The 24,897-nt window shown below is 37.9% G+C and overlaps 4 protein-coding genes and 2 pseudogenes across 9 annotated transcripts; 4 read left to right on the top strand and 2 right to left on the bottom strand.

The window, feature by feature from the left end:
- The first annotated feature begins 199 nt into the window (after positions 1 to 199).
- LOC147950415 (uncharacterized) lies at positions 200 to 2,801 on the top strand. Its single transcript, XM_087513265.1, has 2 exons — positions 200 to 286; positions 2,025 to 2,801. The coding sequence occupies exons 1-2, from the start codon at positions 200 to 202 to the stop codon at positions 2,799 to 2,801; spliced, it is 864 nt and encodes a 287-aa protein (XP_087369391.1).
- A 27-nt stretch (positions 2,802 to 2,828) lies between these two features.
- On the top strand, positions 2,829 to 3,655 carry LOC147950414 (uncharacterized). The gene is made up of 2 exons (XM_087513263.1): positions 2,829 to 3,453; positions 3,564 to 3,655. Exons 1-2 carry the CDS (start codon positions 2,829 to 2,831, stop codon positions 3,653 to 3,655), a joined length of 717 nt encoding a protein of 238 aa, XP_087369389.1.
- A 6,106-nt stretch (positions 3,656 to 9,761) lies between these two features.
- On the top strand, positions 9,762 to 12,380 carry LOC147950413 (uncharacterized; annotated as a pseudogene).
- A 1,885-nt stretch (positions 12,381 to 14,265) lies between these two features.
- Positions 14,266 to 18,237, top strand: LOC104766736 (diacylglycerol kinase 5). 6 transcript variants are annotated; one of them, XR_015564504.1, is made up of 12 exons: positions 14,266 to 14,910; positions 14,995 to 15,123; positions 15,220 to 15,305; positions 15,410 to 15,536; positions 15,619 to 15,667; positions 15,942 to 16,024; positions 16,160 to 16,227; positions 16,624 to 16,698; positions 16,915 to 17,002; positions 17,111 to 17,227; positions 17,324 to 17,765; positions 17,960 to 18,237. XR_015564504.1 is itself a non-coding variant. In XM_010490675.2 (12 exons), the coding sequence occupies exons 1-12, from the start codon at positions 14,584 to 14,586 to the stop codon at positions 18,035 to 18,037; spliced, it is 1,533 nt and encodes a 510-aa protein (XP_010488977.2). In that variant the 5' UTR covers positions 14,266 to 14,583; the 3' UTR covers positions 18,038 to 18,237. The 6 variants fall into 6 exon arrangements, 3 of the variants coding, with proteins under 3 accessions (XP_010488977.2, XP_087319226.1, XP_087319227.1); XM_010490675.2 differs by having other exon boundaries at positions 17,324 to 17,629; XR_015564506.1 differs by having other exon boundaries at positions 14,322 to 14,910; positions 16,915 to 17,029.
- On the bottom strand, positions 18,176 to 20,000 carry LOC147950412 (protein THYLAKOID FORMATION 1, chloroplastic-like). The gene is made up of 5 exons (XM_087463103.1): positions 19,577 to 20,000; positions 19,181 to 19,451; positions 18,866 to 19,082; positions 18,513 to 18,628; positions 18,176 to 18,399 (listed from the first exon to the last, which is right to left on the bottom strand). Exons 1-5 carry the CDS (start codon positions 19,767 to 19,769, stop codon positions 18,285 to 18,287), a joined length of 912 nt encoding a protein of 303 aa, XP_087319229.1. The 5' UTR covers positions 19,770 to 20,000; the 3' UTR covers positions 18,176 to 18,284.
- Positions 20,001 to 20,633: 633 nt separating this feature from the next.
- LOC147950411 (ethylene-responsive transcription factor ERF053-like) lies at positions 20,634 to 21,649 on the bottom strand (annotated as a pseudogene).
- Positions 21,650 to 24,897: the final 3,248 nt, after the last annotated feature.

Raw genomic sequence — 24,897 nt, 5'->3', positions numbered from 1 at the left:
AAGCGGAAAGGATAGCCCGCAAGGGGAAAAGAAGCTCTCGAACGCGCAGCAGTAACCCTGAGGAGGATTTTCCAAGGAATTGTGAGCCTTCGGGAATCGAATCTCGATCCCCGAAGAGATTCTGTAAGACCCTCTGATTTTTGCTGCGTTGTTTTCGGGTGAGAATAGACGGCGGGTGGGGGCCGAAAACTCCAGAAATATGAGGTTTAGCGGTCTTGCTCGGAGTAGATTTCGGAGGAGACATGGCTTTCAAAGGAAATCGGTGGAAGAGGGAGTTGTTTTTCCGGTAAACAGAAATAGTGAAAGCAAAAAAACGAGAGCAAAAAGAGAGAGATATTAAACAAAGTTCAGGAATTAATGAAAAAGAGAGGGGAGAAGACTACCTTTATACACCAAAAAGCAATGATTAGCCGAGAATACGAAAGTACACGGCTCGTTTCCCACTCTCTTATAGCGTGTCGAGGTAGAAAAGTGGGCCCTAAGGCTCGCTTGGGAAGTGAAACCCTTCATTACCTCAATCATATCATGGGATACGGGGGATATTTAGTTTCCGGAAATGACCAATTGAAGATCAAAAGTCCCTGGAACTAAGCAGCTCGGGAGACTTGGGGGGGGGGCAACTATTGGTACCGCGACCATTCACTTCGGGAGTTGGACCATGGCCCAATTCCTCAGGAACATGGGCCAGAGTTATAAACAAGACTGGCCCATTAAACGTTAAACGGGAAGAATGGAACGAGGTGAAGAGCGGTACGAGTCACTCCGGAGCTCGGAAGACGGTCAAAGATTCCCCTAATCAATTGTATTAAATAACGCAAAATGTGCGGGATTTAATGAGAGAAAATTAATGATAGTTTGGGAGTATAAGTACGAATAGAGAGATGATTGTAATGGGGGTCGAAAAACTCTTACTTGGCAATAACATATTACTTTCACTTCGCAATAGTAGTTTTTACTTTGTTATTTAGGTCGGAACTAGAACGGTGGTAAGCACCTCCGCCCAGTAACTCTCTGGAGGTAGAAGAGTAAACTTTGATTCTCACACATTAGTATAGGGTGGAACATCCTTCCCCCCCAAACTTAAATCATATCATCCTCGGTGGACAAAAAGAAAAAGTTGAGGATGGAAAATCATAAAGAAAAGTTTGATTTTAAGAACAATGTCACCTTGATGGAATGATGCTTGTCGACTCTAAGACATTTTAATGGTTGCCAAAAAAATTTCTAGAGGTCGGCTGTCGAATGAAGATGTGGTGATTAACCGTTTGTAACTTACTTTGGTTGCTTGACATCAAAGTTGAACTAGGCTAAGTTCATTCGAATTTTGGTTGATATCTCTGAATGCATTCTCTGTGAAACAAAAACCTAAAACCATCAATAATAATCATAAATAAAAATATGAAAAAAAATACTTAAGTGATAGAATGGTGACGGATGATGATTAGATGGTTGTGGATATCTCATTGAAGTCGTAATGAGAAAAAGATTGGTGAACCAAAATCTCCGGTTTTAGTGAAAGAAATGCTTCGATTTGGTTAAGGAGACTCAACGCTTTCAATGAACCAACTCGCTGATTAGCTGAACCACAGTCAACGTTGAGACTCGGCGAGGGTGGAGATGATGATTTAAAAGTATGATAACCTCATGTAACGAGTCGTCTGATTGGCTTTCCGATTCATTCTCTGTTTTCGTAAATCAGAATTATTAACTAAAGAGAGAGAAGGTGAAGAAAAGAAGCCAAATTTTTCTTTTTAATATATTAAAACTTCACTCAACCACATGTCATGAATAAAAAGTGTTATTAAACCTTCGAAATAAGAGTTGGTTTTTCTTCATTTAACAATTTTTGATTTATTTTTCAACTCATTTTATGATAATGTAAACTAGGCAAAAAGCATAAGCTCTTTTGTCGGGGGCGATTAAACCCTAAATAAATATATGAAAACTTCACTCAACCACATATCATAAATAAAAAGTGTTTATTAGACCTTGCTGATTTCAATCAAGCATTGCTTGTCAAACAGGCATGGCGTATTCTCAACAAACCGGAATCGTTGATAGCAAAGTTTTATAAAAGCAGGTATTTCAGGAAAAGCTCAGTTCTGCAATGTGGTACTGGTACCAGACCTTCGTATGCTTGGAGAAGCATCCTACATGGTAGGGATTTACTGAGGAATGGTTTGATGAAACTCATTGGGAATGGCTGTGACACCTTTGTCTGGAAGGAGAAATGGCTATTTGATAAACACCCTCGAGCAACATATAGACTCCAAACCTTCTTTGAAGTCAACTTACGGGTGGCGGATCTCATAAATCAAGCCAATGGACAGTGGGATAGTGGTAAGGTGAAGGACTTGATTCCACCAGATGATGCTCGTCAAATCCTCCTGATGAAGCCTTCGGTGGCTTCTTTGGATCGTTTCATTTGGCCGTATACCAAGTCGGGTTCTTACACTGTGAGAAGTGGGTACTGGTTGGCTCGTTCTTTCCCGACCCTTTATGAGCCACGATCAACTGAAGACCAGAAGACTAATGAGCTCAAGGCAAAGGTATGGAATTTGAAAACAGTGCCAATGGTAAAATCATTTCTATGGCGTATGCTATCTGGAGCTCTAGCAATTTCGAGTCGTTTAGCATCAAGAGGACTGCAGGTGGATGTTATTTGTACAATTTGTGGTCACAATGAGGAATCTATATGCCATACTCTCTTTGGATGTCCTGTAGGAAGGCAAGTTTTTGCTTTGGCAAGTGTACCGCTGCCTTTAAATGGTTTCTCTGAGAATAGTGTGCAGATGAACTAGGAATATCTTATGAGTTTAATCCAGGATATGGTGATTCGTGAAGAAATCCGTATGTCTATTCCTTGGTTGTTGTGGGGTATATGGAAACACAGGAATAACTTTTTCTTTCAAGGGAAATGGGGGGACTTATGGGACTTGGTGAAGAAATCTCAACTTGAAGCAGCACAATGGCAAGAAGTACATGTAATGGTCTCTTTGGACAAATCGAGCTCGCAGACGCAGAAGTCGAACTTAGAGAACAAATGGCGTCCACCAGCTGAGGGAGTGGTTAAGTGTAACATTGCAAACTCATGGGTGAATAAGGAATCAACGGCTGGTGGGGTGTGGATTGCTCGGGATTATCAAGGGGAGGTACTCTTTCATGTTAGACATGCCTTTTCACAATCTGACTCGCAGATGGGTTCAATGCTTAGCACGGTGCTTTGCTCGATTCAAGCTCTATTTGTTCTCCATTTTTCAAGAGTAGAGATAGCTATAGATAACGAAGCAGTGGTGGAAGCAATCAACAAGCCTCAGGACTGGCCTCGGTTCTGTTTTGTGTTGCAGGCGATTCATGCTCAGCTTGCTGGCTTCAGTTCGTGGGATTGTCGTCAAGTAGCTACTCCAGTGAATAAGGTGGCGAATGCTATTGCAAGGAGTGTCACAAGGGACGGTAGGTATCAGTCATATTTGTTGATGTTTTGTGTTTGTGTGTTTACGATGATGAAAAAATAGAGTAAGAAAGTAATACTTTTATTGATCTGAAATTTGAATGTATTACAGACTCGATTGTGTTGTGTTACAAAGACTTGATCTATACTTATATGAACCAAACCATTTTATTGTGTGATAACAGACCAGAAACAACTCTTTGATCAAAAGACACAACTGTAAAACAGAACAACTTGTGTCCCTTAATCAAATAACTAACTTATATAAATATGTTGTGTTATGTAAATGTGTTATGTTATGTAAATGTGTTATGTTATGTAAATGTGTTGTGATGCAAGATTTGATTATGCTTCAACACTCCCCCTTCATCATATCTCGGTTTCACTCCAAGCTTTCTTCTAAGATCTTCAAACCTTGTAACACTTAAGGCCTTGGTGAGTATATCCGCGAGTTGATATTCTCCTTTGCAATACTCAAGTTGAATGAGTCCTTTGTGCTCAGCTTCTCTCACGAAATGGTACTTGATCTCTATGTCTTTTGTTCTTCGATGCTGCACCGGATTCCTTCCAATTGCTATTGCAGACTTGTTGTCACAGAAGATGGGAGTTCCTTCTTCAAGCTTTAAATCGAAGTCTTCCAATAGTCTTTGTAACCATATGGCTTGATTTGTTGCTGCACATACTGCTATGTACTCTGCTTCCGCCATTGATTGAGCCACTGTTTGCTTCTTACATGACTGCCAACAAAACATAGCTGATCCAAGACTAAAAACATAGCATGTGGTGCTTTTCTTGTCTTCAGGACAACCACCCCAATCACTGTCCGAGTAAGCTATTAACCTTGGTGTCTCTTTTCTTGTAAAGAACATGCCAAAGCTTGAGGTTCCCTTGACGTATCTTAACACCTTTTTGGCTTCTTGATAGTGCTTCATGCGTGGTGATGACATGTATCTTCATAGATAGGAGCTTGCATACATCACATCAGGTCTTGATGCACACAAGTACAAAAGTCCTCCAACAATGTTTTGATACTTTGATGGATCTCCAAATTCTTTGTCTTCATCTTCTACTCCTTTTTTCCTTGTGGTGTAAGTGGAGTGCTTACACTCTTGCTCTCCTTCATCCCAAACTTATCAATAAGTTTGTTTGCATATTTTCCTTGTGAAAGAAATATGCCACGATCATCTTGGATCACTTCCATCCCAAGGAAGTAGTTCAGCAAACCAAGATCAGTCATCTCAACGCTCTTCATGTTCTCCTTGAATGTGTTGATGAGTTGAACATTGTTTCCGGTGATGATGAGATCATCGACGTATAATCTAACGATCAACACGTCTTCTTCTTTCTTCTTAGTGTACAAAGCCGTATCACATTCTTCTTCTCTGGCTTGTCTACTAGTTTCCATGTTCTGTTTTTCTCGATCATTTCTATCTCCTCGCTCATGGCCCTTCTCCACTATTCATCATCACAAGCTTCATCATAAGTTTGTGGTTCTTCATGAGCAAGAAGACAAACTTCTATGACGTGAGCTGCTTCTTTGAGAACCACATTTTGTGTATTTTTCATGAGTTCCTTCACAGATCTGTATCTCTTTGGAGATTCTGAGCTGTCTCCTTCTTTATCGCTCACATGATCATCGGTTAGAGACAAAACTGGGCTGGAGGTTTCTCTTTCTTCATTATTCGCATGATCATTGATTTGAGACAGAACAGGACTGGAGGTTTCTCCTTGTTGATCTCTTGACTCTTGTGTGTCATTGATGGGTAAGACAACGATCTTATTGACTTCCTCTTGTCTATCCCAACTCCACTTCTTATTCTCTTCAAACTCCACATCTCTCGACACTTCAATTTTTTCATTCTCTAAGATGAGGATTCTATAGCCTTTAGATTTATTGCTATAGCCAACAAGAATCCCACGCTTTGCCTTAGCGTCTAGTTTTCTCCTTTTCGGATCTGGAATATGCACATAACATATGCTTCCAAACATCTTCAAGTGTGACACGTTTGGCTTGTGTCCACACCACTTCTCCATTGGCGTCATGTCTTCTTCGATTGCTTTTGATGGTAGACGGTTTTGTAGATAAGCCGAAGTATATACCGCTTCTACCCATAACTTAAACGGTAAACCTTGTTCCACAAGCATTGCTCTTGCCATCTCCATCAAGGATCTGTTCTTCTGTTCTGCTGCACTGTTTTGTTGTGGTGAGTAAGGCAAAGTCACTTGCCGATTGATTCCTTCTTCTTCACAAAATTGGTTGAATTCTTGTGAAGTGAATTCACCACCTCCATCATATCTCAACGTCTTGATGGTACAATCTGATTGCTTCTCCACCATCGCTTTGAGCTTCTTGAATAATAAGAAGGTCTCCGATTTTTGTTTTAGGAAGTATACCCAACACATATGAGTATAGTCATCCAGAAACAATAGAAAATAACGGCTTCCATCAAGTGATTGGTTCTGCATCGGCCCACATACATCTGTATGCACAATCTCAAGCTTCTCTTTGTCTTCGTTTGAGATTCTTTTGGAAAGATTTTGTGTGACTGCTTCCCAAGGTTACATGCCTCACACACTTCCTTCTTGACTTTAAAACTTGGTAACCCCTTTACCAAATCCTTGTCTTGCATTTGTTGCAAACGCTTGCTACTTACATGGCCAAGTCTCTTGTGCCATGTTTCCTCCATTTGTGCATTTGCTGTCATGGCTTCTTCTTCTACTGAACTCAACCTTGATCTTGAAGCTTTTGTTCATCATTTTAATATCCATGATCTCCTTGCCATTTTCATCTTGGATGATGCATCTCTTATCTTGAAAACGTACTTGATAGCCACTTGAGATGATTTGAGGAACACTCAGTACGTTCTTCTCCAAACCAGGCACTAAGAAAACATTTTTGATGATTCTTTTGCCATGGCTAGTCATGACGGTAATATCTCCTTTATCGGCTGTCATGACTATGTCTCCATTTCCGACTCTAATCGGCACTTTGATACTTCTGTTGATATTTGAGAAGTATCTCTCTTCTTTCGTCATATGGTTTTTGCAGCCACTGTCCACCAACCAAACATCTGCTCCTAATGTTTTTGTTGATTCCTCACTTGCACTAAACAGCATATGATCTTCAGTTAAGCCTTCTTCTTCTTCAAGACTTACATGTGCTCTCTTTTTTTTCTTTGAGCGACATTCATTGGAGTAGTGGCCGATACTACCACACTTGTAACACTTGATGTTACTCTTCTGTTTCTTGCCATGATCGTCTTTCTTCGGTTTGTTTCGACACTCTTCTTCTGTGTGGTTGTTGCTCTTGTGAAAACCACATCACTTCTTGCCTTGATTGACATGGATGTTGGTGTTTTCTCGTTTGAAACTGGATTCTCTTCCTTTGGAACGAACATAGAATGTTCCCTCTCTTATGCTTTCTTCTCTTGCAGTAACTCTCGCTTCTTGTGCTTTTAAGATATCAAAAGTTATGACATTGTTAGTGAATCCAAATCGCGTTTTTGCTCTAGGACACTAACAATGCTATCAAACTTGGCTGGGAGAGAGATGAGTATCTTCTGTATGAGTTGAGAGTTTGATTTCTTTTCACCATGATAAGTTAATTGATTTTCCAAAACAATTAACCTATCGATGAATGTCTTGATGTCGTCGTTGTCATACATCTTTAGGTTTTCATACTCCCTATGCAATGATTGAAGGAGAAGATTTGATCAGTTACGGCAGTTTGCAAAATTTGCAAAGCCATCGTATCATTCGCCTCTGCTTCTTCTCTGAGCATCTTTGCTCTTGCAGTTTCAGGGGTTTCTCCCTCTTGCACCGGTCCAGCCGGCACGCCTTCTTCAACCACCGACCATAGTTTTCTGGTTCGAAATATGGTTGCCATCTTGATGCTCCAGAAGTCGTACTTCTCCCCATTGAATATAGGGATCACTTGATGTGAGGAGCCTTGCATCGTCTCTACTTTTTGCTGATGACGATATGATCTCTCTTGTTCTTTCTTTTGGTGTTTTCTCTCTGGTCCTCTCAATCGCAAAGCTCTGATACCATGTTGATGTTTTGTGTTTGTGTTTACAATAAGAAAAAACAGAGTAAGAAAGTAATACTTTTATTGATCTGAAATTTGAATTTATTACAGACTAGGTAACAACCCGCACTATATGCGGAATAAATCGATTTTAAAAAAAACATTATAAGTAAAATTATTATCTATAACCAATATATATATATATATATGTGTGTGTAAAACATAAATATATAACATGTAATTAAAGTTTTTTATTTATTTATTCAAAACTGCATTTTTTGTTGTAAAAAACACGTTTCACCCCAAATATTGATAAAATGTTACCATTTATTGCAACATGTCTTTTGTGTGGTTTAAAAATCAAATTCATATCTTCTTATGTTTTATTTTGAAATCATAACAATTTTGCATATTTCTTATGTAACCATAACATATATTAAATTACTCGGTAGTTTAATTATTTAGTTTTAATATATGTTAGTAACAATCGAATTCCAAACTAAATTTTCTGAAGATAATCTAATTTATTGATTTAAATTTTTGATTAGGCTATTGAAATTTTTTAAGTTAGTCGGTTTGTTAATATTTTCTATAAATGACCCATTATTATAAAATACCATTACGGAAAAATTATTGAAATTCCAAAATAAACGTATTCGTGTAAGAATACATTTCACTCGTGAAATATGTAAACATCGTAAAAAAATATTTATAAAATGTTACAATTTATGGCAATATATAGTTTTGTGTGTTTTAAAAATCAAATTTACATTTATGGTTTATCGAGTAACTATAACAATTTTGCATAATCTAATAGTCACTCATTTTAAATATATTATGATTTTTTTTGGGTACTAAGTTTATTTATAATGTTAAGGGTTATTGTCTCATTCCTTTTTAATAGCACATAAATGAATATACAATTAGAACGTATATTCCTATTCGATTATCAATATTTCTATTTTTTTAATGAATAATGACACTAAATGTTGAGATTAATTAGTTTACATAGGGCTTGATTGGAACCACATATACTATAGCATTAGCATTATGCAGCATAAGCATTAAGCTGCATAAGCTGTATGCTCTGATTAATATAACACATTTACTTGATTGGTATAGCAGTGGAGTATTAAATATTATATTTATATTAAATATATGATATTAATTAAAAATATATAATTTAAATGTGTTTCATTAAAAAAAAAATTATCACTCATTGCTATATGATTTTTTAAAAATATATTTTAGATTTAATCAATTTTATAAATTGTTATATATATATAAATGTGTAATTTAATAATTTTTAATTATATATATTTATAATGTTACACATTAATTACAAATAATTAATATATATATTATAAATTTTTATAAAAGTTTATATCTATATTTACATTTTTAGTTTCAATAACTTTTTAAAATATATATAATATACCACATTAAACTAAAATAAAACAAAAATATATATTATAAACGTTATATCCACATTAATATTTTAATGTATTAAATAAATTATTATATTATTTTTAATAATAACATTAAGTAGTTTCTCATATATATTATCTTATGACAAATATATTTATCTTTTATAATATCATAATTTTCTATTTTTACAAAATAAATTAATTATTTAAAATTAATTTAATATATATTTAAATTTTATTTCTAAATGCTTGGGAATGCTTCAAATGAGAGCATATAGGAAGAGAGCATATGAGAGCATCTGTAGCTTCCCTTATATGCTCTCCTAATAAATGTTGATTGGATGATAAAATTAAAAAAGCTTCTTCATATGCTCTTCCAATCAAGGCCATAATTAGATATATATAAATCACACATCATGGTATCTCCTACTTTGTTGTCATTTTATATTTAGGGTAAGCATTATATATCAACCTCTACTTACCCCATTCTCAGCATTACAACCTGTATTTTTTAACTCTTCATAAACCAACACAAACTTATAATTTCTATACGAAACAACATAAACTTTTAAAAAATTAATAATCATACACATTCAATCAAGACTGAGATTTACGATTACTAAACCATATTAAACCAGAAAATCGTGATTACTGTTTCACGTTTGCCTTTACCATACGACGTTGATTAAATACTTTGTGACGGTCACAACATTTGTTCAGAGTGATCACAAATTTGAGTAAAAATTAGGTTTCTTCGCAGGAATTCAGAGAGAAAAGATGACGGTCACAACGTTGGGTTTATATCAGAGTGATCCAGATGATCATGATTACAATGGAGATCCCGATGGTCTCGAAGAAGTCGATGAGGATAGTAGCGGGGAAGATGGAGATGATGGAGATAGAAGTGGTGACGTGGTGACAGTGGAGACGAAAGAGATAATGGTAGCGATGAGGCTGGTGATGAAGATGGAGATGTTAAAGCCATGAATGAGGCTAGTGATGACGACAGAGATGTTGAAGCCATGAATGAGGCTGGTGATGACGACGAAGATCGTGAAGCCAGGACTGAGACAAGGCGAAGCAAGACAAAACGAAAGATAGATGAGTCTAAAAATGAAAAAGACAATGAGGACAAAAGGCAGAGGAAGGTGAAGCAGAAGAAAGAGAAGGTTGAAGATAAATACGACATAGTGGACAGGTTTGAGTTTGAAATAGAGGATTCTGTAGCAAACTGGTTTGATGAGTTTAGGATTAATCGGAATACCATCCCAGAGAGTTCAGATGAAGAGGAAGATCTTGTTGTGATTAGAGATAGGAAAATTAGGATGGGAACTAATGATAAGTTAGCCATTGGAAGAACATTCTTCACAGAGTTTGAGTTCAAAGAGGTTGTGTTACATCATGCTTTCAGGTCGAGAGAAAACATTAGACAAGATAGATGGGGAAGGACAAAATCGGTTTTAGATGTGCTCAGGATAAGGCATGTGATTGGAAAGTCTACTGCACATTCGACAAGAATCGACAATTGTGGGTTTTGAGAACTAAATGTGGCTATCATAGATGCACCCGTAATGGGAAATGCAAGTTATTGAAGATGCAACCTAAATACATGCCTCTTGATATTCAAAGACACATTAAAGAGAAATGGAACATACTGAGTTCTATAGGAAAAGTGCAGAGAGGAAGACTTCTAGCTTTGAAGTGGCTGCAAGATGAATATGCTCAGCATTTTGCTCACCTTAGAGGTTATGCGGCTGAAATCATTGATTCAAATCCAGCATCCACAGCGATAGTAGATACAATTCCAGTTGTTGATGGTGAAGTGGTTAAAGATGTTTTTAACCGGTTTTATGTGTGTCTTGGAGCAATGAAAAAAGGTTTCTACTATTGTCGGAATATCATTGGGATTGATGGAACTTTTCTTAAACAAGCCGTCAAAGGTTGTCTATTGACTGCTATTGCTCATGATGCTAACAATCAGATATACCCAATTGCGTGGGCAGCTGTACAAACTGAAAATGCTGACAACTGGATGTGGTTTCTGAAACTACTAAAAGATGATTTGAATCTAAAGGATGGGAAGGATTATGTCATTATATCAGATCGTTCTAAAGTAAGTTTTCATGTTAGTTCCCCTGATTCTTTAATTTGTCTTGTATCATTGTTCTTTGCTAATGCTTATTTTCTGCAATTATGTAGGGAATCATAAGTTCTGTGAAGAGTGAGTTACCAAATGCTGAACACAGAATGTGTGTGAAGCACATGGTGGATAACCTGAAGACTAAGCATGGTAAGAAATACTTGCTTAAAGAACGTGTCTGGCAATTAGCTTGGAGTTACAGCCATGCACAATTTCAAGAAAATTTTGAACAAGCTTAGAGCATATGATTTATCTTTGTATGATGATGTGATGAAGGAGGATACAAAGAGCTGGTCAAGAGCCTACTATAGGGTAGGAAGCAGTTGTGAGGATGTGGACAACAATGCAACAGAGTCTTTTTAACTCCACAATTGTCAAAGCAAGGGCAAAGGCATTAGTTCCAATGTTGGAAACTATAAGAAGGCAGGCAATGAGAAGGATTACTAAGAGAAATCTGAAAATAACCAAATGGAAAAAGAGGTTGTCTGAATATGCAACAGAGATTCTGGAGGAAGAGAAAGAACATACTATGCTCTGTGAAATCACAAAAGGAACACATGGGCGATTTGACGTTTTTTTGGATGGGAACTCACACTTTGTGAACTTGACAACCGGTAAAAGGGAGTGTTCTTGCTGCAAGTGGCAAATTACAGGGATTCCATGTGAACATGCTTATGGGGCAATCTTAGATATTGATAAGGATGTTAATGATTTTGTGTCTCCATTCTTTAGTACTGAGATATGGAAAGAAGTGTATGACACAAGTCCTAGTCCTGTTAGAGGTCCAAGATATTGGATGACCAATAACTACATTTTGATAACCAAACCTCCAGAACCAAATCTTCCAGGGAGAAAGAAAGGGCAGAAGAATAGTTTTGATTGGATCAAAGGGAAGAATGAGTCACCTAAGAAGAAGAAGAAGAAAAAGGCACCAAAGAAGCATCAAGGAAAGGACGATGAAGATGAACATGGGACAGTTAAACTCGGAAGACAAGGAAGAATCATGCATTGTCGTAAGTGTAGTGAAGCTGGACACAATTCAGCTGGATGTCCTAACTTTCCAAAAGAAAAAAAGAGTAAGAAGACTGAAACATGTAAGAAGAGTGTGACAAGTAAGAAGACTGAAAAAACTGAAACATGTAAGAAGAGTGTGACAAGTAAGAAGTGTAAGAAGAAAGAACTTGATGAGGTTGGTTTTCTACAATGCAAGCCGCAGAGGTAGTCACACTCTCACAAGGACCAGAAACACTCACACAAGGAAGCAATATCTAGGTACTCAAGTCAGATCTAGGAAGGAAGAAAAGGAGTAAAGGAGTTTTATTGGAAGTAGTTGCAAGTTTTTGTTTTGTTTTCAGAATGTGTTGCAGGTTTTTTTAATTTTCAGACCTGTTGCAGGTTTTTTGTTTCTCAGAAAGTGTTGCAGGTTTTCTTTGTTTCAGAATATGTTGTAGACTTTTTTTTTTCAGAATGTGTTGCAGATTTTTTTTTTTTTAGAATATGTTGCAGGCTCTGTATTTTTCAGAATGTGTTGCAGGTTTTATTTTTGTTTTAGAATATGTTGCAAACCCTGTTTTTTTTTTTCAGAATGTGTTGCAGGTTTTTTTTTGTTTTAGAATAAGTTGCAGGTTCTTTTTTTCAGAATGTGTCGCAGGTTTTTTTGTTTCAGAATATGTTGCAGGCTATATTTTTCTTCAGAATGTGTTGCAGGTTTTTGTTTTGCCTTTTGTTATGCTATTATCTTTAAACCAGTTGTCTCTTAAACCACATATAATCCAAATTGATCAACACATACAGACTCTTACACATAGCCATACAAGAGAGCCATACTAGTAACACCTACAATCTTCCCCATAGCCATACAATAGAGCTCACAATTACAATGGCAACACCTATTGTCTTCAAAGCTATCATAACTATCACCCAATTGCTCATTTGCAATCATGACTTTTTGTCAAAATTCTTCTCAAGGATTTCTTTCTGAAGCTCCAAATTTGTCTTCCACTCACTGACATCATCTGCAACTTTCTTACACTTCTCATCAACCACCTTTATTTCGTCTAACAAAGCATCATCCACCAAAACGAACAAATGTTCCTCTTTCTTCTTCTAATACACATACAATCCATTCAATATATCAGTTCAATCAAGAATTTAAATGAAAAGATCAATCCATTCTTCTTCATTGCATTTAAGCATCTCCAGAATCTCGGCTAAGGGTTCTCCACACCAACAACTCTTCGGAACACCATGAGGAGCTTCTCGATTAGCTAAACGGAGACACCGAAGAGTAGCTCATGGTTTTTTTTGAGATATCGATTTTTGGAGAATCCAGAATCTCCAAATCAATTTTTTTTTAATAAGCGTACATTGTTACCGTCACGGAATATTTAATTAACGTTGTATGGTGAAGGTAAACGTGAAACAATAATCGTGATTTTGTGGTTTAATCGGGTTTAGTAATCGTAAATCTAAGTCTTGATTGGATGTGTATGATTATTAGTTTTAAAAAAGTTTATGTTGCTATGTACAGAAATTATAAGTTTGTGTTGGTTTATGAAGAGTTAAAAAGTACAGGTTGAAATGCTGAGAATGGGGTAAGTAGAGGTTGATATATAACACCGACCCTTTATATTTATTTATAAATATATATAAATCTATATTTATTGGGAATTAAGTTTTTTTTAATAAGTTGGAGATAATTCAGGGGTAATATACTTATTTCTATAATCAATTATAATAACTATAGAAAGCTTGTTATTTAAATTCTTATGGTAATAATACTAATATAAAAAAATATATTTTATTTTTATATGATTATGTTAATAAGTTATATGTTCTTTATTTTTATTAACTTTATATTAATTGATATGTTTTTATAGGCTTTTTAGAATATTTTACGTATATTGATTTTAAGAAATCAATATAAACTTTAATTTGTATGTTTATAAGTAAATTTTAGTAAAATTTTGCCTTAAAATAGTACGTAATTATTTACTTAGTTTTAATATGTGATATTTAAACTTATGTGAGAAATGATTATATATTTAATTATTATGAGAATTTGTTAAAATATCTTTTTTAGAATAACCAATTTAAAATTATTCATTTATTATTCAGTCAACTATTTTTTTTATTATAATGGCATGTTAATGTAATTAAGTAGAAAATTTAAAAATATTTTACTAAAAAAATACATATAGCTTTCTAACAACGTATATGAGCTTTTTTCAGAAGTCTCTTTCTCTATTAATATAGGGGATGATTGACTGAGTCCGCATCAGAAAAAGGGCCAACTGGTCCGTGGCAGCCGTGGCTGCTAAGAATCTCGCACGTGTGGAGCATTTCCTTGAAATGAATCTTTCTTCCGCTTCTGCTTCTTCGTTTTGTTTTCTCATATATATTATTTTAAAGGAAGAAAAGTATATTATAATTAGTTTAAAAGTTCACTTTCTCAGATCCCGATTCCTTTCCCTTGGAACTTGAATTTGAACAATCATCATCTTCTTCGTTCTTCTTTCACGCTCTCTCCAAAATCCAGATGGATAGATACAATACTTTATCAGATTTTCTCAAGGAGTTCTACATCCCTACGTACGTCCTGTTGCAGGAAGCGGAGGAGGAGGAGGAGGCTCTCCCCACCTTTCAACCACCTGCGAGCCCCGTCCTTGTCTTCATCAACTCCAAAAGCGGTGGTCAGTTGGGTGGCGAACTCATTCTCACCTACCGATCTCTTCTCAATCACAATCAGGTCTTTGATCTTGGCCAAGAGACTCCCGATAAAGTGCTCCGCAGAATCTATCTTAACCTGGAGAGGCTCAAGGATGATGACTTCGCTCGTCAAATTCGGGAGAAATTAAAAATCATTGTAATAATATTTATTATTATTATTTTTTAATAAAACCAGAAACATATCTTGTCATTCATCCCATCTTTATTTATGTAATTTAAGGTTGCAGGAGGTGATGGCACTGCTGGCTGGCTCCTTGGGGTTGTATGTGACCTTAAACTATCGCACCCTCCTCCAATTGCCACTGTACCTTTGGGTACAGGAAATAACCTTCCCTTTGCTTTTGGATGGGTGGGTTACAACTTACGCACTCCTCACCTTCCTCCTCAGTTACTTTGGGCTGGCTATGTTTTTTTAATACCTGCGCTTTGCTTTGCTTTTCTACAGGGAAAGAAAAATCCAGGAACAGATAGGAATGCAGTGGAGTCGTTTTTGGATCAAGTGTTGAAGGCAAAAGAGATGAAGATTGACAAGTAATGTAACAACATCTATCAGTCTCTCTGTCTGTGTCCACAGTTTTAGCTAGTCTTTACTTTTGGTGACTAACTATAACTGCTGGATACATTTCTGCTTCAAGTTGGCACATACTTATGAGGATGAAAACTCCTAAGGAAGGTGGTTCTTGTGATCCTGTTGCACCTCTTGAGTTACCACATTCTCTACATGCATTTCACCGTGTTTCTCCAACAGATGAACTTAATAAGGTAACCTTCCTGCCATTAAATAGCTGTCCTTGTTTTTTCTTTTCTTTTTTTCTTATATAGAAGACACCCTTCGATTTCTCAGGAAGGCTGCCACACATTTCGTGGGGGATTCTGGAATTACTTTAGCCTCGGTGAGATATCTCCCCCCCCCCCCCCCCCGGTTGCTCCTCTCTGCTTCCTTCTAACTTTGGATTTCCAACAAGCCATAAGCAAATTAGCACTCTATCTAGTTTCCCTACGGAGTTTTGATCTTGCAGTGTCAGATGGTTGATGACCTAACAATCATATCTATCTTATTATTTGGATTACAAACCGCCATGAAGTTATTCGGTTGTTTTTATGGAAATTTAATCAACAAAACCAATTGATGACCCACGTGGCAGTGCTAACTATTGTGTTATGCAGGAATGGATGCTCAGATATCTTATGCGTTTCATTCTGAGAGGAAGCTGCACCCTGAAAAGTTTAAGAATCAGCTGGTTAATCAGGTACCTTGTTCTTTTGAATTTTGACCTTTTGGATTACACCTTCTCTTTTCATACCCCTTCCTTCACTCGGAGCTATATACTAAACAAAGAATAAATATGTTGCATTGGCTTCACACTCCCTTCTCACAATGCCAGAGTACGTATGTAAAGCTTGGTTGCACGCAAGGATGGTTTTGTGCCTCTCTTTTCCACCCTGCTTCACGGTTAGTAATATGTAGACATACTTTTTGTTTCACTGTTTTTCTGTTTCTGAGTTTCATTTTTCACATTTTTATTTGTTTATAAAGTAAAGGATTCTTGGACATGAATGATTATAATGCTCTCCAACACTACTGCCTTATCTTTTGTCTTTAGTATACTGTTATAGTGTCTGTAATGGGACTTCTGGTGTCCATGATTCTTTTCAGCATATATGTTCATTTTTTGTTTTGGGTCTCATTGTGTGCTAACCAATATAATTTTGTGCTGGTTTTATATTTTCGGTTAAGTTGTCCACATTTCTTACATTTCCAGTCTTTTGGTTGTAATTTAGTTTCTGTTTATATATGATTTTGCTCTCTTGCGCATCATTAAGGAAAACTATATGGCTTCCCCTGCAGGAATATAGCTCAACTTGCGAAGGTTAAGATTGCAACTAGAAATGGCCAGTGGCACGACCTTCACATACCACATAGGTAATTTTTATTCATCCAGTGTCTATGGTCCTGAGGGATCACTAGTTTCAGTCCAGGATTACATGTTGGATAGTCGGGGATTTTTCTGTGTGGGACCTTTAACTATATTTAGTTACATCTCAAATATACCAAAGCAATGCCCTTCTCTCTTGCAATACGCTGTTCATGCTCGAATATAAACTAGTCCAATCCCGATATTTGTTTCTGCTCTTGTAGCATCAGGTCAATTGTATGTCTGAATCTGCCCAGCTTTTCTGGAGGATTTAATCCTTGGGGCACACCTAATCCCAGGAAACAACGCGATGTAGGTCTTAAAAACTCTTGATATTGCGTGAGTGCTACACATAAGTTTCTGTATCTATCTTCTCCATGGTAAAAATAATATGCATGTTTATTTGTTCTGACACAACAGAGAGGCTTGACTCCACCATTTGTAGATGATGGCCTCATTGAGGTTGTTGGGTTTAGAAATGCTTGGCATGGTCTTGTTCTTCTTGCTCCAAATGGACATGGGACACGACTTGCCCAGGTAAGAGTTTTACAAGTTAAAAGTAACAAGGACACACACACACCACACATAGAGAATGATGATTGAGTTCATACAAATGATAACTTCTGTGGCTAGGCAAATCGCATTCGCTTCGAATTTCACAAAGGTGCAACCGACCATACATTCATGAGGATGGATGGGGAGCCCTGGAAACAGCCACTGCCACTGGATGATGAAACTGTGATGGTAGAGATTTCACATCTTGGCCAAGTGAACATGCTTGCAACTCATGACTGCCGGTCCAGAAGCGTGTTTGACCCTTTAACACCCCGCCATCAGGATGGTGCGGAAGAGTATGATGATTATGAAGACGAATCAGTGGCTGAAGGCGAGGAATTTAGAAAATTTGGTGCTGCGGATACCTTCAAGATTCCTGATGAGGTTGATATTTCTCAACTTAGTTAGACAGTTAACCATTTGCAGTATTTCACTGTTGATTCTACGCATTATTTTCTTGGTCTCTTATTGTCGCTCTTTCATAAAGGAGCCAGCTAGCAGCAACTGGTATATTAGATTGGTACCCATCTTTTTTCTTTTCATTTTTTTTTTTTTTGGTCGTTCATGCTTAATATAATGTATCTTGATTTATAGCAACGCCGTTTTTCCCTTCTGTATTACACGCAAAGCCGCCAAAGGCGAAACTGTTTTAGATGTTCCAACTGAGGAGTATCTGTTGCAACTCCTTAACACAGAATCTGACTTTTTTTATAGGGAGAACACAGTAATGAAAAAGGCAGGGCATCAAGGAGGAGGAATTCAAATGTTCATGGTTGGTCACATTTTCTCTGAAGGCAGCACCTAAATCTTAAACAAGCTTGTCATATACAAAGTAACAGGCTAACAGCACAAGACTAACCTCATCAATGTATATATACCACATGGAATAACATCATGAAACTCATGTAACCGAAAGGAAAGGCAAACATGTACACGTCTGAAATGTGTTATTAGAAATGAGCAGATTTATATATATATATATATATTCGGCAGAGTTGTTGCTAAAAACAAAACAAAAAAACGGAACAATTTGATTATTTTACGCTTTCCATTCAGCTAAGAAAGATGGGTTATACAGAGTATCTCCGAGACACTTGGAGATTGTTTCATTAGTCTTCTGGGATTCGGCTCTTTCCCCTTGCTTCTTCTTCTCCCTGTGTAACCAAAAGTAGAAATATCCGAGTTAGGCTCTTTGCCATCGTGCAATAAGCACCGTATATTCTAAAATTAGTGTAGATAGATAGGATTCAGCAACAGTATCCAGTACCTTTGGACGTACTCCTTAAGCAATTCCTTGGCTTGGACAAGCTTTGACAGCAGGTTACGATACACATCCAGGTCCCGATCCACGCTTTTCTTGTTGATATTTAGGGATGTACAAAGCTGTTCCATGAGACACTGACAAGGATCAAAATTACCTCTAGGAAAAATGTGAGATGTGAGAGTTGCACATTGCTGGGGAACAAAATGGATATCTATCTATGTAGATGAAGAAGAAAAGAAGAAAAAAAAACTAGCGACATTATTTCTTCCTCTAGATCCCCAATAAGTTTCTAGATATAACATGATTAAGCCGTTAGTTTTAAGATGGCAAACCCGAAGGAAGACGAATAGAATCACCTTGTCCAACACAGTAGGATCAGTGGCACTGGCAAGCTCAAGCAAACGAAAGAGCCCAACAGCGAAGAACCTGCTGTAACTGAAACCCTCCTTACTCCCAGCTCTTCCTGCAATGTCCTTCAGAAGTGATTCAACTTCTCCTTCCTTAGAGGAAAAGTCAACAAGGGAAGCAGAAGTCTGACTTCGTGCCCATTCCTCCATCTTCTGCGCATCAATTCTGAAAGAAGAGGGACGAAAGAAAACTTGAACAAGAAAGAAGAAAGAGAGAATTGGACTAAGGAGAAGATGGAAGGGGAAGGCAGAGAGCAAGCTAACCGGTATTGCTTAGGATCCTCATTCAAGGCTTGGATGTAAGCTTTAAAAATGGCATCTCGATCCTGATCGCTCGGATATCCATCCATGAGCTGATCATATACAGTGACAAAGCCAAGTGCAAAAACAGGATCATAACGATAAGTCCTCTTATACCTCATCAAATGCTGCTGTACAATGAGCTCCTGCAAAACCGTGTTGTAGATACTCGGGATGGGTCGCTTGTAAGCTTTTAGGAAATTCGACTTTGTCTCTGATACAGGAGGCACATCATCTGACAAGAAGAAAAAAAACAATCCACAAACATTCTTTGAGACTAAAGCTAGTGTAATGTATGAGCAAAAAATGTGAAACCTGGATAGCAAGAGAGAGAGAGAGAGAGAGAGAGAGAGAATTCACCTGCGGCGGTAACACTGGACATGCAGTGGATAGGATGAGATCTGGAAGTGGAACGGTAAGTCAAAGAGTGGCGAGAAAACTTGGTACAGATGCGAATTGCGGAGGCCAGAGGACGAGAAGGCGGGAAGTTGGGGATCTTGTCCGATTGTCCCAACGCTGGGAAGGAAAGAGAAGAGATTGCAGTTGCAGCCATTTGGGGGGGGGGGGGAATTGAAAGAGAGAAAGAAGAAGAGTTTGTTTGTTGGGAGGGAAGAGTTTGTTGCTTTTGGCCTTAAATCAATCAAAAATCTCTCTCTCTCTCTCTCTCTCAAGTGATAGTAGCCATTGGAAGGATGATGATGGCTCTCCTTTCCTCTCCTCTCCTCTCCTGGTTGAATCTTCCTGATTTTGGGATTTCTGGAGTGGCTTGGCTTATCCAACTCCACTAGTTGTCTGTCGGTAATATGACACGTGTCCACGTTAGGCCTAGGCCCATTTACTTTACATTTTTGCTAAAGCCTGGTCAAAGCCCACAGGATGTAAAAAATTCCGACCTTTTTTTTTATTTTTGGAATCTCACCCTCTCTCTTTCATCAATTGTACAACAAAGTCGTTTATTCATCCGAATTCAACTTAATTCTTTTCTTATTAGTACACTGATCTTCTCACTCTTTTTCTATGGTAAGAGTCAAAGATGAAATAGAAAAAAAGAAAAAAAAACACCATAGATTTTTTTTTTTTTTCTATTTTACGACCAAAAGTGATTTTATTTATGAATGATGAAAATTATAGTACAATTGTTCTGTTAACCAGTTTGGTAGATCAAAACAATCCGATTATACCATAGTATTTTGACAATCAAATTTAGCTAACAAATGGGCAGTTATATTACAATGATGTCGAACAAATGTAAAGCTAATGGTTTACCCCCATTTTTAAGATTCATATATTATTACCGATCAAGAAAAATGTCGGCAATAGAATCATAACGTGTGGGAATTAATGAAAAAAACTTCTAATCTGAAAAAACTGAAAAAGCTTTTTCAACATATTCTAACAAGTGAAGGTGAAAAAGTTTCTAATCTGTATAAGACGAAGAGTTTTGTAGGGCGTCATGATCGGCCTTGTGATTAGAAATTGGCAAGTGGTAATCATCCCATAGAGGGCTTCCAGGTCTCCATTCTTCTAGAATTGCATTGAACCATGCCTCGGTCCACCCCGCCGTCTCCTCACTCACCCCTACCACTGCCAATGACGCGCCCGAATCATCCTCTCCTTTCTTGCCTGCTTCTTCACTAGTATTCGCCGCCATCTCGCATTTTTGCTGATGCACCGGAGTTGACTCTTGTTTATTGAGAAACAACTCAGGAAAATTGAGCCTGGCGGTCTCACCCCTCAACTTGAAGGTCTCGCGGTCGTAGACCATAGCGGCTTCCTCTGCCTGATCGAATGTGCCTAGCCATAGATGTGTCCTATTTCACGGCATACGGATCTCGGCGACCCATTTCCCCCAGTGGCGTTGTCTGACCCCTCTATATAGCTTGGTGGCACTGAAGGGTTGAATCGGCGGTGGCAGATCACCTTCTTGTCTTAACATGTTCATCATCATCATTCTTCCGCTGAGGCTCAGCTTCATAATGTCTCTACATTACTACAAGAGTAGTTGTTGTTGTTGTTGTTGTGCTAAACATGGATGCACCTGTAGTTGATGACCGAATGAGATCATTTGTTGTTGTGTTGTCTTGAAAGGTCACTCCGGTATAAAAACGGTTGTTGATTCTGAATCGTTGGAGCGAGGGAAAATGGAAAAGCTACCCTCGAAGAAGAGACGAGGACAAAGCATGTAGTAGTTGTTGGTGGCGGTTGAAGAGTAGCATAAGTATTATGTCGGTCGAAGGTTCTGGTCTTCCTAAAACTTCTTTGAGACAAAGAGGAAGCATCACCAAACCACATGACCAAGCCAGAACTCGAATCTTTATTCTTGTCGCTACTAAATTGGAGCTCCTCCTCCTCCAACACTATCTCATCCATTTTCTCCGTTTCTTTGGTACCAAGGCTCCTGATGGATTTTCCCTTGTTCTTAGCAGTAGCCATATATTATTCTCACTATCCCTTTTTCAGTTAACGAGAAAGAAAAGAGGAATCAGTGTAGCAACGTCTTTTTTTTGTCTTTTACAAAAACAAGCAAGAACAGGAGAAACAGGGAGATTTGTATAAAGACTGAAGCTCAAAACGACACTGTTTCAAGAACAAGCCTGAAGCCGAAGCCCAGCTCAAGCCCAACAAAGTCCAACTCCAATCTTGTGCAACGGCTATCTGCAAAAGACAGAGGAAAGAGATTAACACAACAAGTACAGTCTGAAAATGGTACGGAGGTGACGACGCGGAATCGTTTTGAGCTCCTGAAATTGTGTGATGATAGAGATGCCACGTGAGAGTGCAGCTGGAACACTCCTGAAGACTCTAGATTTTAGGTTAACTCTTTGTATATCTATAAATATGAATGGCAAGATTGAGAAAATAAGAAAAGAACAAAACTTTCTATTTCTCCTTCATTTCTTTCATGGTATCAGAGCCATGGATGGAACCATGGAACTCTATTCTTCTCCTTCGTTACATATCTCAAACTGTGTTACCATCAAGCTCACTGAGCAGAACTATATGATTTGGAAATCACGGTTTAAATCGTTCCTGAGGACACAAGCCTTGCTAGGGTTTGTAAATGGAGTTGTCAAGCCACCGCGAGAAACGATTCCCATCCGTAACGACACCAAGGGTAAAGTTGAGGAGATCTCTAACCCTGACTTTGAACTCTGGTCCAGATCTGACCAAGTTGTCAAAGTATGGTTACTTGGATCTATGAGTGAGAACGTTTTAAGGCTGGTGGTTGGCTGCTCTACTGCACAAGAGGTATGTAACACTCTGGTTTCTCATTTCAATCGCACCTCATCTTCTAGTTTGTTTGAGTTACAGAGGCGTCTCCAAAATGCTGAAAAACTAGAAAAGAACATGTCTGATTATCTTAGGGGAATTCAAGATATATGTGATCAACTTGCCTCTATTAGAGACCCTGTTAGTGAAAAGATGAAGATTTTTGCTGCTTTAAGAGGTTTAGGTCGTGAGTATGAACCGAGAATCACGGTTATTGAAGACTCTATGAATAGAAAACCTGAACCCACTTATGAAAGTGTGATCTCTCGCTTGACTGGCTTTGATGACTGCTTGCAAAGTTACATTGTCTCCTCAGATGTTTCTCCACATTTGGCCTTTAATACCATGAGAAACACAAGCTCTCAATATCGAGGAAGAGGAAACAGAGGCAGAGGACGTGGTAACTACTCAACTCGAGGAAGAGGTTTTCATCAACAGTTCTCCTCTGCAAATCCTTCCACTGTTTCAAGTGACAAGCCCGTTTGTCAGATCTATAGCAAGAGAGGTCACAATGCGATTGATTGTTGGTATCGGTTTGATGAAGAGTACTCAAAGCCAAACAATGTGGCGTCTGCTTTTTCTGCTCTGCATATCAGTGATGTAACTGATGATAATGGTTGGTATCCAGATTCGGGTGCAACGGCTCACATCACCAATACAACACAGCGTCTGCAGAAGGTTCAACCGTATTTTGGCAATGATGTTGTGATGGCAAGTGATGGTAACTACCTTCCCATCACTCACACTGGCTCTGCAAATCTTCCATCAACTTCAGGTAATCCTTTAAATGATGTTCTGGTTTGTCCTGGAATAGCAAAATCACTTTTGTCAGTCTCAAAGCTAACAAAAGACTATCCATGTGCTGTTACTTTTGATTCTGATGATGTTTTTGTGAAGGACAAGGAAACATACAAACTCCTGACAAAGGGAAAGGAAAGTGATGGTCTCTATAAGTTGTAGGATAAAAAGCTTCAGACGTTCTACTCTACCAGACAAATCAAAACCTCCGATGAAATCTGGCATCAAAGATTGGGACACCCTAATGCTCAAGTCCTCCAACTTTTATCTACCAATAAGGCGATTCAAATCAATAAAAGTACCAGCAAGGTGTATGAATCATGTCGGCTTGGGAAGAGTTCGAAATTGCCATTTATTTCTTCTGTTTCTCATGCTTCTAGACCACTAGAGAGAGTTCATTGTGATCTCTGGGTTCCCTCTCCTGTTTCCTCTGTTCAAGGATTCAGGTTCTATGTAGTTTTCATTGACAATTTTTCAAGATATTGTTGGTTTTATCCACTCAAGAAAAAGTCTGATTTTTGTGCTATTTTCATCAAGTATCAATTTTTAGTAGAAAATCTTCTGCAACATAAAATTGGAATTTTTCAGTATGATGGAGGAGGTGAGTTTATAAGTCAGAAATTTCTAGCTCACTTACATGATTCTGGTATTCAGCATTACATCTCTTGTCCTCACACTCCAGAACAGAATGGATTAGCAGAGAGAAAGCATAGACAGCTCACAGAAATGGCTCCCACACTTATGTTTCAAAGTAAAACTCCTCAGAATTATTGGGTAGAGGCGTTTTTTACTGCAAACTATCTCTGAATCTCTTACCAACCACTGTTCTTGCTGACAAAATCAGTCCTTTTGAAGCTCTGAATGGTCAAGCACTAGTCTACACCGCTTTGCGAACATTTGGTTGTGCCTGTCATCCTACTCTTCGGCCATATGCTCAAAAAAAATTTGATTCTCGTTCACTTAAGTGTGTCTTCCTCGACTATACAGAGAAGTATAAAGGTTATTGTTGTTATTACCCTCCTACTGGCCGTGTTTACTTGAGCAGACATGTTATTTTCAATGAAGGATCATTCCCTTTTATGGATACTTATGCATCTTCACAATCGTTTGTGCCCACTCCATTGTACACTGCTTGGCTCAAGACGCCTTATGCTTGTTCAGTTCAGTCTACTACGACTCAAGAATGCTCTCCACCATTGGTTCAAGAAGACCTTGTCACTCCTACACCATTGGTTCAAGAAGATTCTGTTACTCCTACAAGATCATCACTTTTGATCACTCATGAAGCACAAGATGACAATGTTTCACCTGAGCTTTCGGCTAGTTCTGATGAGGAATGTACTCAGTGTACGGCAAGCTCAGACCTTGTTCCTATAGGCAACAACATTCCTCCATCTTTGCCTCAGCCGATTGTATCAGGCTCAACAGTCTCTGAATCAATTCATCCAATGGTTATAAGATCGAAAACCGGTATTCACAAGCCCAATCCAAGATATGCTTTGCTATCACATAAAGTATCTCATCCTATGCCTACTACTGTTACTGAAGCATTAAAAGATGAAAAATGGAATGGTGCAATGAATGAAGAAATGGACAATTGCAAGGTTACAAGA

The sequence above is a fragment of the Camelina sativa genome, chromosome 1 (genome assembly GCF_030686135.1).
Source record: "Camelina sativa cultivar CO46 ecotype springtype chromosome 1, ASM3068613v1".
Classification (NCBI taxonomy): Eukaryota; Viridiplantae; Streptophyta; class Magnoliopsida; order Brassicales; family Brassicaceae; genus Camelina; species Camelina sativa.
Note: the sequence above shows the minus strand (reverse complement) of the source record. Positions and strands in the feature narration are given on the sequence as shown.

Bases quoted from the DNA above. Each gene is read 5' to 3' on its own strand.
- LOC147950415 (XM_087513265.1), top strand. From the start codon at position 200: ATGAGGTTTAGCGGTCTTGCTCGGAGTAGATTTCGGAGGAGACATGGC. The intron at 287-2,024 runs GTAAACAGAAAT...CTTGTCAAACAG, and splicing joins AAGAGGGAGTTGTTTTTCCG to GCATGGCGTATTCTCAACAA.
- LOC147950414 (XM_087513263.1), top strand. From the start codon at position 2,829: ATGGTGATTCGTGAAGAAATCCGTATGTCTATTCCTTGGTTGTTGTGG. The intron at 3,454-3,563 runs GTAGGTATCAGT...AATGTATTACAG, and splicing joins AAGGAGTGTCACAAGGGACG to ACTCGATTGTGTTGTGTTAC.
- LOC104766736 (XM_010490675.2), top strand. From the start codon at position 14,584: ATGGATAGATACAATACTTTATCAGATTTTCTCAAGGAGTTCTACATC. The intron at 15,668-15,941 runs GTGAGATATCTC...TGTGTTATGCAG, and splicing joins CTGGAATTACTTTAGCCTCG to GAATGGATGCTCAGATATCT. The intron at 16,228-16,623 runs GTTAGTAATATG...CTTCCCCTGCAG, and splicing joins CTTTTCCACCCTGCTTCACG to GAATATAGCTCAACTTGCGA.
- LOC147950412 (XM_087463103.1), bottom strand. From the start codon at position 19,769: ATGGCTGCAACTGCAATCTCTTCTCTTTCCTTCCCAGCGTTGGGACAA. The intron at 19,083-19,180 runs GTTAGCTTGCTC...CTCTTCTTTCAG, and splicing joins GAGGATCCTAAGCAATACCG to AATTGATGCGCAGAAGATGG. The intron at 18,629-18,865 runs GTGATTCTATTC...CTCATGGAACAG, and splicing joins ATCCTACTGTGTTGGACAAG to CTTTGTACATCCCTAAATAT.